Source organism: Marmota flaviventris, chromosome X, assembly GCF_047511675.1.
Source record: "Marmota flaviventris isolate mMarFla1 chromosome X, mMarFla1.hap1, whole genome shotgun sequence".
Taxonomy (NCBI): Eukaryota; Metazoa; Chordata; class Mammalia; order Rodentia; family Sciuridae; genus Marmota; species Marmota flaviventris.
The window spans coordinates 29573624-29585937 of record NC_092518.1 but is presented as its reverse complement, the minus strand read 5'-3'; the positions used below and the strand labels follow the sequence as shown (position 1 = coordinate 29585937).

The following is a 12314-nucleotide window of genomic DNA, read 5'->3' as shown; positions in this document are numbered from 1 at the left end:
TTATACTAATTGTAGTAAGTTTGGGTTAATTACTCACATATAAGGAAAGTATCTTTGAAGGGTGTTTTAAATTAGAAAAGTTTCTAAAAATATTTTCTAGAAACAGTATGAATAAATATTTTATAATAAACCCCTGTATCTGAGATTCTTATGTCTTCTCTGAGAAAAACCATTGACCTACTAGATCATATTTCACTTGACTATAAATAATTGTAAAACCAACTAAAATTCTTTTGATTAGCCAAGAAAAAAAACCCACCCACTCAAACACACACACACACACACACACACACACACACACAGTGAGATCCAGAGAGTGAGAATGAACAGGTATTAGAGAAAAAAAAATTAATATTTATAAAAAAATGCTAAGTGTGACTTAGTAGTTCAACGTTCAAATATAAAGACTTTAATTAGAATATCCTGGGTGAATTCATCAGCCACTGGATCGTTCTTCCTAAAACAACTTGAATTTATACTCAATAGAGCATCTACTGTGTGCCTTATACTCCCAGGGAGAACTATGCCTCCTATACATAATTGAGAATTACAAGTGAGCTCTGTGTCAATTTAACATGGGCCTCATGGTAAACACTGAAGTTGCAGGAGTGTATTTCCTTCATCCTGACAAAGTGTATGCCCTTGCCAAATTTATGCTGCACTTCAAGGTCTAAATCTTCCTTGATGGTGGTTCTTATATTTTATTGCACTCCTATTTTTGCATTACTGACTATGCTTTTTAATATTTTAGAAACAATTTCTGAAATACATTACTTCTGTCATTCAATATTGACTATATACCTGCTGCTATGTGGCCTAGAGGCTGATTCTGGCCTGGCTGTGTAAAGGCAGAGAAAGCCATATGAGACATCACTCACTGATCTATTAACGTGAATAAATCTATCTCTAGCCAATCGTTTAAATTGGAGTTGGGGTTAGAATTAGCATATATCTTGTTTCGAGGTATGTGGGTCTAGAAGAAAAGATCTAGTGCTCAAAAATCCTTGAGAGTAATATCTTGCAGGTGGCTAAAATCATCATGAAACATAGCTCAAGCTGTTTGGGAAAGCAGAGAAGATAAAAGCAGAGGAGAATCCAAAGATCCATGAGAGGATCCAAGCAAAACTAATCTATTCTCTCTGCAGTGCCTCAAGGCCCTGCTTTTATAAAACATTCCTTTCATCTAAAAGACCACGAAACACCTTTTTTGCAACCAACACTTGTTTTCACAGAGCAGTGGCACCTGACTAGTTTGTATGCTTCTACAGCTATTTCAGTCCAAGCTGGTAATGGGAATAAGCCAACAAGATCCCAACTCAGTTTTGGCCAGGTGTTTTAGTTGTACTCTTCCTGGCTTTTCCATTGAGAAAAGTAAAGATAGAGTAGGGACCACAGCTCCAAATTCCCCATATTCCTATATCCTGTTAAGATATTTTCAAAACAGGAATACATAGTCATCTGGCATTTTAGCCATTTGCCTGCCAAATTAGGAAGGGAATACTAAGGAGTAAAAGAATACAGAAAAAGCAAAAATCTATGTTTTATAATATCTTAAGATTTTTTGTGGTGTTATATTTACTAAGTTTCTTTCAACATTAAAGAGAGACAATACAGTAGAGTGATACAAAGCAAATATTCTGGAACCAAACTTTACAGGTTCAAATCCACGTCTGCCATTGACAAGTGATATTACTGTCAACAAGTGAAGTTTTCTCCACCTCCGTTTCCTTTTAAGTAAAACAAGATAAATAATAGTACCTATATCAAACACTGTTTGAAGATTAGAGAAGTATATGTAGTGTTAGTAGTTATTATTAATAAAGAAAATATGTTTTGTTCAATAGTTAGTAAAACACATAAAAAACTAAACTGGTAATAATTAGAATTCTAATAAACTTTAAAGAGTATGCACAGCTTTTATATATATATATATATATGATAGATTTTACATTTGTATCATGCATCTCTAAAGCCGGATAGATTCTTACATAGCTTTCTTCTAGGACCTGCTATATTAAAAGAATAGAGGTAAATTTATATTAACACAGTTTTCATGTGCAAATGATGCTTCTACACATTTTTTTCGCAATGTCAGAAAAGACTCTTTTTTCAAACGGGAAGGATAGATGAGTGGAGATGGGAGATAAGTATATTTAATATGAATAATAGAGATTAACAAATCATCTACTAGATGGACACTTTTCATATATTCCTATTTAATGCCCATATCCATCTTGAAAGGTTAAATATTACCCATAATTTAAAAGTATATTTTAAATTTTAAATTTATATTATAAATTTAAAATTTATATTATATTTTAAAATTATTGACATTCAGTGAGGTTATGTGAATTACACAGAGTTACATAATATGAGAAAGACATATGGGTATTGAAGTCATATTTGTCAAATCATATAAAATAATGAGAGGAGCTAATATTTGTTTATTAATTTCTTTGCATTCTGATTTAGGGACTCTGCTGTATTAACAACCACTGATAGAACAACAGCTGGTGATTTGGAGAGTATGCAGATTGTCATTCCATGAATGAAAAAAATTGAGGCTCTGGGGTTTGAATAACCTAGTGGTGTGTCCAGAAATTGAAAGTGGGAGTAGGAAGGGGATTCTAAGTCTGTTCTCCATGTAACATTAAATTATAAAAAACAATCATATTGATGATGGCCTTTGTTTTAAAAAGTTGCAATTATTTGAGAAAATATTAGATATTCCTAAAATAGATAAACTCAAAAAAATGAGATTTTATGTAAAGCAATCCTCAATTGTTATAGTAGTATTCTTTGAAGTTCTGATATAGTTAGACATTATTTAAATGGCAAAAATCAAAGAATGGATCACTTAGGATATAAAAAGTAACTTGGTTTGTAGTTTAGAAGAAAGGCAAATCTCAAAGAGCTCTTTTTATAAAGGAAATTATTTCTTGATACTTTACAAAGAAATATGTAAAATTATTTTATAAAAGTGGAAATGAAATAAGGCTTTTATGATTATATTTAGCGTTAAACTTTTTTCTTAAACTAATTCTATTCGTTTTGAAATCTTAAGATACAAGCTAAATCTAAAATACATACATAATATTAATTTTATCCTGAAAAATTTTAAAGGGAAATATTATGAAAACATTGAAAATCAAATTTTTTAATGTATGAATATACTCTTTTGAAACAAAATAACAGTTAAACAAGAAATAGTAATGCACAAGATATGCATTTTTGCCATTGTAACATGGTGGATGACTTGAACACACTGCCCAAGCTTTAAATGAAAATGTTAATGACACTACTTTTGCTCAGCATCACATTCTGAAAATACATGACAAGCAGCATTCTTCAAACATAAATATGGTGGAATGAGATAGACATCAGTACTCTAGGTACATGTATGATTGCACGAATTTTGTACCTCTATACCGTGTACAACCAGAGAATTGAAATGTTGCACTCCATTTGTGTATGATGAATTGAAATGCATTCTGCTGTCATGTACAACTAAGTAGGACAAATAAAAAAATTAAAAAAAAGAAATCATATTTGGAACTGAATTTATCATCTTAAAAGCTGGTCATTGGTAAAACATGTCTTTGAAATAAATATTGAGAATAGCAGAATGCCAATAAGAATAACTACTTCTATCCTGTTTAAATGTGGGCTTAATATAAGAAAAACTTTGCCTGGCATGGTGGCACACATCTGTACTCCCAGCAGCTTGAGAGGCTGAGGCAGGAGGATTGCAAGTTCAAAGCCAGCCTCTGCAACTTAGCAAGACCTTGCCTCACAGTAAAAAATAAAAAGGGCTGGGGATGTGTTTCAATGGGTAAGAGACTCTGGGTTCAATCACAGGTACCAAAAAAAGAGAAATTTATTGCTACACATTAAACATTTTACTTTGACATTAAGCAGAAGATCACTGAAAAGAAATTTTAAGATTGACTAAAAGCTTTTTTGCAATTGTTTAGATGAGGCTTTCTTTCTTTCTTTTCTTTTTTTTTTTTTTTGATGAGGCTTTCTTGTGCCAGCATCATAACAGATCTCATTCCAGTGTGCTAACTCATGAATTGCAAATTTTTATAAATGAATTGTGGCTATAATTTATACTGGTGCCGAACTAAACGAACATAATCACTTTTCAGCAAGTAAAAAAAAAGCTCTTTTGGGTGTGACTGAGCCAAATATAAAGTGATTGCTGATATTGTCAAAATTGATAATTGTTATCTACTTTTTGGAGTTGCCAGTTACTAAAGATCATGAACAGTAGGAGAGAATTTCCCATTACTGTATCAAGAATGTTTAGGCCAAGGTTAATACATGCCATTAGTATCCCCACTGATATCCCCCGTTATAACTCTTTTTGGCTGTGAAGATTCACTGTCATGGGAACCGGCCTTAATAACACACTAATCATTAATGGACAGAAGTTAGAGGATAAATGCCCCAATTTACTTGCCATTCAGTGTGATGATTCCATCTGGAGGTCTCAGGTAAGGTCTCCTAGTTTTCAGAAATAATCTACTAGATACCTTACTTTTTATTAGCTTTATCCTTCAGCATCTTACTTTTCCATTCTCTCAGAATGCTTCCTTTGATCATATCTTAGATAAAGTACTTGCAATTAAACTCTTATTTTAGGATCTGTCTTTCAAAGTGGGGTCACAAGCTAATATTAAGAACTGATTACTTGGCATACTGTCAAAGAACTGTAACTGATCTCCCAGATTTAACTACCCTGTCTCTCTCCTCCCATTTGCTTTATTTATTATCTCCAGACTTTTCCTTATCAGCACTCAGTCAACTCATGCCTTGTACTTCCTCAGACATTTTCAATAGCTCCCACTGCAATAGGTAAAACAAAACTCTTCCCCAAAAAGTCTACCTGTATTTCTAACTGTATGTCACTCTGCATTCCAATCAAATACTCATAAACCCCAGCACAAGTGTTTTTAAAATTTTATTTAAACTTTTTTCTGCCTTCTGATCATCATGTGAGCTGCTTCCCTCCACCACACTCTTCCGCCATGATGTTCTGTCTCACCTCAAATCCTAAGGAAGGAAGCCAACTGTCTATGGATTGAGACCTCTGAACTGTGAGCCCCCAAATAAAATTTTCCTCCTCTCAAAAAAAATATTTAAAGAAATTGTCTTTGTTTTTTCGATAAGGTTGTTTTCTCTGCAGGAATGTCCTTCTCACCCATATTAGCTGATAAATCTCAGATCATCATTCAAGGTCCCAATCAAACCAATATCCCCTATGAAATTCTCTAAAATTTTGGTATATCATAGTATACCCTGATTGAGATGGTTCATGTATATACATTCCTACAATCAGTTATAAATTCCTGGGAGGTTGGAGCTATATCATATCCATCTTTGTATTTAGTGGTAACATTCAAAATAATTAGAAAATTTATGTTCCAGTTCTGACCAATCTAAAAGGATGCCTGATTAAGGTTCTAATGTCTTATGCATTAAAGAGTATCTTAACTATATCTGATTAGTGAAAATAAGTACTGAAATTTAATGATCTTACAAAACCTGACAAAAATCAAGGAAACAATTATACAAGGAAAAGGCATGTCAAATCTAATCAGGCAATTTTTTCTTAGGTTCATTTCAACAACTTAGAGACCTTTTCATGGACCAGGGGCTTTAGTTGACACATTCATAAACATTTCCAATTCAATGATGTTCCACAGTTTGTGGTTCCTTTTATGTTCCTTCTCACGAGTAACGTAACTGGCTGCTTTCTATAGAACATGAAATTGATATTCATTATATTTTATGAAAAAGAATCATGAAAATTTGAATGACATGATGCTTTTACAAAAGGCTAGCTAAAATTGTAAACCTAAGGAAGATCCACCACCAACTATTCAGATTTATCATAGATCATTACAATTAAAATTGAAATAAAATTTTCTTGAATACAATTTATATCTTCTGGATTACCTAAAAAATGGCAAAATGTGACTTCACTGACATGTTTGGAAATAGGGTCATTATAGCGCAAATGTACCTACCAGGCGATTTATTCACAGACTTTATAAAGCTCATTATCTCAAAAAGTAGTGGGAAGATTTCAGAAAATGCTAAGCACTGTTGCTATGTTGACATTTGAGGTTAAGCATATTAAAAGGCAGAGAGTGGGGATGGGTATGTAGATTCTTCTTACACATTGCATTCTGTCACAGCTGTAGGAACTGGAGCATTGTGGTTGCTATTCTGAAATTTCCCTTCTACTTGCTAATAACATTGGCATTTAGAATATTCTCTGTACTTTTTGCTTTGCAGCATCTTCCTATACCTTCTATGCTAGATGTAGATCCTTTCCTTAAATAGTGTTTGTTGAGGTACACAGGGATAAGAGGCTAGTACTTCCATGGAGCACAAGAAAACTTCTAGGTGTATGTTTTCTACACTTCTAAAGTTGTATCTAGTTACCTCCATTTTAATAATTTCCTTAGTAGATTCCATCTTTCAATGGATTTAATTCTCTCCCAATTAGGAAAACCATTTCCTTTGATGAATCATAGCTCTTTAGTTCTAGCTATTTATCTTCTATCACATCTTATCTTCCTCCCTTCAAAAGCTTGTAGGAATACCTATCACCCCCATTTCCAGGCAAGTAATTCTGTTCAGGAACCTTTCGGAAAACTTGTATAAATTAATGCTTTATTAGAGATAAAGTAAGAAAATTTCACACATACCAAGTCTTTAAACTATTTTCAAAATATCAATTATGTTCATATAGATGTTTTATAAGACACAACTCTGTAAACAGACATTCTCATAAAATATTATTCAGTTTGTACATTTATAGAAGTATTTGAATATGTTTATCAAATTTTAAACATAAATACTCTTAACTACTTCTAAAAATTGTTGACAAATAAAATTGAATAAATGATAAAGATAATACAGCACTACCACTTGGGAAAGCAGTATGAAGTTTCCACCCAGCTATCCCTCTCCTTTGAATTTATCCAAAAGAACTATAATCAGCATGCTACAGTGATAAATGCAGCACAATCCACAATAACCAAGTTACAAAACCAGCCTAGGTATCTGTCAATAGATGAATGGATAAAGAAAATGTGGTATATATACACAATAGAGTTCTACTCATCCATAAAGAAAAATGAAATTGTGTCATTTGCTGGTAAATGGTTGGAAATGGAGAACATCATACTAAGTGAAATAATCCAGATTCAGAAAGTCAAGAGCTGAATGTTTTCTCTCATACGTGGAAGCTAGAGGGAAGTAAGGAATTTTAAAAAGGGGATCTTATGAAAATGGAAGGCAGATCAGTAGAGGAGAGATGGGGGCCCAAGAAGGAGGGAGGAGGAAAAAGAGAGGGGAAGATCTGAGGAATGAAGTTGATCAAATTATGTTATGTGCATGTGTGAATAGATCACAGTGCATTTCAATTCTATATATACCTATAATGCATCAATTTAAAAAAATAAATAAATAGAAGAAGACCAATAGAGAAGAGGAAAGGGGTCAAAGCATAGGAGGAGGGGAGAGAAAAAGGAGGTACTATGTATTGAAATGGAGAAAAATGTTATATGCATTTATGAATATGTCAAAATGAGCTTCACTATTATGTATATAACAAAAATGCACTAACAAAAAATTAAAAAGATAATCTAGAACCAGGCATAAAATAAATGACCTAAAGGTCAGATTGTTTAGAAAGCTAATTACAGAAATGCAAAACTAAATCTCACTCTGAGACATTTAGAAAGGAAAATATAAATTATAATTAAAATCCGTATCATATTTCCATCTAGTGTGAGCTATAATAATATTTTATTAATGGATTTGATACCTTTGAATACACCACGTTTCCAAGGGCACACATGTAGAATATATGGAACTGAATTATCAGGGTCTATAGTGATATATGGATTTCCCCACACTATTGGTAGATCTGATGATACCTAAAAAAGAGAATTGAAAAATAAGAATTATATATTTTTTTTATGTTTTAATATGTAATACTGTTGTGTTCTTCATGACTAAAACACTCAAGGTCACTCCAGGGGAATTGGGCTGCATGAAATAACCACACAAGAGACAGTGATACCTTTTTCTTTGGGGTCCTGTGATGGCTCCTCTGACCTTAGGGGTCTGCAGAAAGAGAGAGAGCCATTTGTTGAACCCTTTTATTGGGGAGAAGCCATTCAAATGAGGCAAGGGGTCAGGTTTCAGGGGGTTGAGTCTAGCTTTGTGATGTCTGCTGTCAGCAGACTGACTGACATCTAGGAAGGCCACACTCAAAAGCAGAGCAAGAGAAGGGGACACACAAAGGGCGTTTCCATGGAATATTCTATCCCAAACAGGGCAAAGGAGTAATATCACAAAGGAACAGGTAAGCATAGCTCAATCCATGGGACGACATGCCTACGTCTGAAGATGCTTCCTCAAACTTCCGGGACCAGGGCAATGTCCAAGTCACTATGAGATGTAGTAACGATCAAAGCCTCTCCACTCCAGGAAGGAGAATATGAATCATTCAGATTGGTTCCTCACATTATACTACATGATATTAGTGTGACAAACTAAAATATAGAACTACTAAAATTTAATTTGAATACTTCCATTAAAATTATTCACTTTTAAAAGAAAAACAATCACAAAAATCTCATATATAGTGGAAAAAAATCTAAGAAGAGACTTATTAAAAAATAGAACAAAGGAAATTATTCTTACAGAAAACCAATGTTTATTTTGTACTGCTACTTTTATCAAGGTCATTGATGCTTAGAAAATATAAATATCCTTTATAGGCCATGCACAAATTATTTATGGATTAATTCTAGAAATCTACATTCATACATAATATGTGCCTACTAAAGTCCCTGCTTAGCTACTAGCTCAGTAATCAGCAATGATTTGTCACAGGTTCTTTAAATGCCCTGAACCAATAAGTGTTCTACCCATTGCAAAGGAGCACCATATATATGTTGTGGTATACCATCAACATTGAGGTAGTTTAAAACTCAGTTGTAGCTTTAATTTCCATTTCAAGAAGTACATTTATGTCAGCCAGAGGCAAAATACTTGGATGCCCTCATGTCTTTCTTGAACATGCACACACATATATATGCACATATAATGCACATATATATGATCTGCTTGACCCACAGGATATTTCAGAGGTTTTAAATTTTCCTAGTGGTATTTCATGTTCCAGATACTCCTTTCAAGTTTTGAACCAAACTTTTATTGTTTGCTACTGTTACTGCAGTCTCTGGATACTGTAATTTGAACAATTGTTGCTGAAGATTTTTTGACAAATACTCTAAACATAGGATTCTTTGATCAAATAAAACTCTGAGACAAGTCAAATGAGATAATACCTTGCTAATGAGATGTTTCCAGGAAACTTTGAGAAAAGTCAAATAGTGATCCATACACAATCTGCCTATTTTCTTGTTTGAAAGGCCTCTGGTTTTAACTACTACTATAGTTGTTAAGATTGCAGAGCTGAGGGAGATAGGAGTAGATCAAGCTAAAAGCCACAAATCATTCTACTTTCACCATGATTTAGAGGATTTTTTTAAAAATAAAAATTTACTCAGATTGTTTTACTTCTTTAATTTCCAGATTTCTAAAAAATTTGATTTTGACAGTTTTTGCCACTGTTACCACTACTTTAAAGAAATAGGTTTACAAAACTCCTTGCACCACATTTTTGGAAGTCCCTCATTGCTTCTCTTCCTTATTGTGTAATTATTTTCTACTACTTTTTTGGTTTGATAACATTCCATAGCATTTTACCTATATGTCAACTAGGCTTTCTAAATTTTTATTTTCTCTCTCATATTGTTAGTCTCAATCTTCTATTTCAAACTGTTCTTGTAGGAATAAGATAAAATGTATATTTTAAAAATATAAAATGGAGATTTACTCAGCCATAAACAAGAATGAAAGTATGTCATTTGCTAGAAAATCGCTGGTACTGGGGAACATCATGCTGAGTGAAATAAGCCAGACTCAGAAAGTCAAGGTTATCTCTTTTATGTGGAAGCTAGAGAGATGGGAAAAAAGGACAAGATAAATAATAATCAAGAAATGTCAGGTAAACAATATAGAATGATATACAATAAAAGGTAAAGAGTGTTAGGAGGCAGGTTAACAGTGTCAAACACTACAGGGATCTTGAGGCAGATAACTTGGGAAAGGAACTGCTCAAAGTCATAAGTGATCTCAGATGTAGTGATTGTTAACAGAGTATAGGAGCCACAAATGGACTGCCATGAAATAAGAAGTGATCATATAAATACTGTTCTTTCAAAAAGTTTAGAAATTATTGAAAATAAAGAGGATAGTAACTGAAGAAGGAATATGATTAGAGGGAAATTTTCTTTCATAATGGAAAAAATAAGAATATAGGTTAAAGGAAATAATTTAACAAAGCTAAAAATATTGGAAGATGAAAAAGAAAAGGAAATAAAGTGAATAGGCCTTTGAATGCATAGAAGTCAACTGCATTTTACAGATGGTGGATTAGAAGCATTTAAGTGGCTCCCCCAAAAACAAGTATATGATGAAACCACACACTATGAAGATTCTCAGTCTACCCTTTCTCTTAGAAGCAACTCAATTGTTCATCAGTAGAATTCACATCAAAATACAAACAATAAGGGGCTGGGGTTATAGCTCAGTTGGTAGAGTTCTTGCCTCACATGCATAAGGCCCTGGGTTCAAGCCCCAGCACCACAAAAACAAACAAACAAACAAAAACCAAGTAATAAACCCAAATATTATGAGTGAAAAAAATAGCAAATTGGCTATGCAAATGAATCATCATTTTGGTACATATACCTTAACATTTATGGTAACTTTCTAATTAAGGAAGGTACCCTGCCCTCTCTATATATCTTGGTGGGGGAAGGTACTGGGGATTGAACCCAGGGGAGCTTAACCACTGAGTCATATCCCCAAACCTTTATGTGTATGAGTGTGTGTGTGTGTATGTATGTGTGGGGGGGGGGGCAGGAGGGGGAGACAGGGTCTATCTAATTTGATTAAGGCTTTGCTGAATTGCTGAGGCTGGCTTTGAATTTGTAATCCTCCTGCCTCAGCCTCCGGAGTTGCTGGGATTACTAGCATGCAACACAATACGGGGCTAAGAATGGTGATATTTTATCTATTGATAATAACCATATGCACAAACATTCTGAGGCCATAGATAATGTTTCTCTTCTTTTGTAATTGTTAGAGCTATTTAAATATATACATGTAAAAATATTGGCAAATTTGGAATATATGAACAATATTATTAATATTTTAATCAACTAATATTTCATTACTTTATCATTTAATATCTAATTACAGAAATATATTCACTGCAATTTTATACTCTGAAAATAATCCAAGTCTTTAGGAGTTCTTAAGCCCAAATTATTGTATCAAGATTTTCAAGTAGTGAAAAGCTTCTGATGGGAGAGAAATCAAGGTATCAGGGCTCTGTCCTGTCTGCTCATGTGGCTTTGATGATCTAAAAGACCTAATCTCCAGTCAGGCACAGTGGTGCACACCTGTAATTCCAGCAACTCAGGAGGCTGAGGCAGGATGCTCACAAGTTTGAGGCCATCCTCAGGAACTTAGCAAATCCATTTCAAATTAAAAAGGGTTGGGGATGTAGCTCAGTGGTAAAACACCTCTAAGTTCAATCCCCAGTACCAAATAAATAAATAAAAACCTAGACTCATAATCATCATCCCTTATTCTATTTCAGCAAGAATGGGGGTTAAACTATTCTTCCCTTTTAGTTCCTTTTCTCTGATATCGACATGACTTAGTATTCAATGATTTTAAATAGCATTGACACTACCTGTGTAAAACCATCTATGACATGCTTTATGAAAAATGGTAAAAGAGTAAATATTCAAACTAAGCTAATGTACTATTCCCATTAAAGTTAAGGATTTTTTTAACCAATGTTGGGTCTATATTAATTAGATTTTTTTCTTTTTGTTTTTCTACCCTTGATCTAAAATTGATAAATATGAATTGCATGTATTTAAGGTGTATAATGTGAGGATTTGATATACATGGATAATGTGAAATTATTACCACAATCAAGTCAATTAATATATCCATCACCTCATACTATATAACATGATTATAACACACTATATAACATTATTAACTAGAGTTAGTTACCCTATGTACATTAATTTTCCCCAAATTATTCTTTGTATACTTGAAAGTATACACTCTTTGATCAACATCTCCCCATCTCCTCCAGCCCCCAGACTCTGGCTTATTTCACCTAATGTGATGTTCTC

At 33.4% G+C, this 12314-nt stretch overlaps 1 protein-coding gene across 1 annotated transcript in view; it reads right to left on the bottom strand.

The window, feature by feature from the left end:
- Positions 1-12314, bottom strand: part of Cfap47 (cilia and flagella associated protein 47) — a 410015-nt gene that overhangs the window by 125298 nt on the left and 272403 nt on the right. The window contains exon 49 of the mRNA XM_071606058.1: positions 7844-7955. Within this exon, the coding sequence (XP_071462159.1) occupies positions 7844-7955 (112 nt within the window). The remainder of the gene's footprint in view (positions 1-7843; positions 7956-12314) is intronic.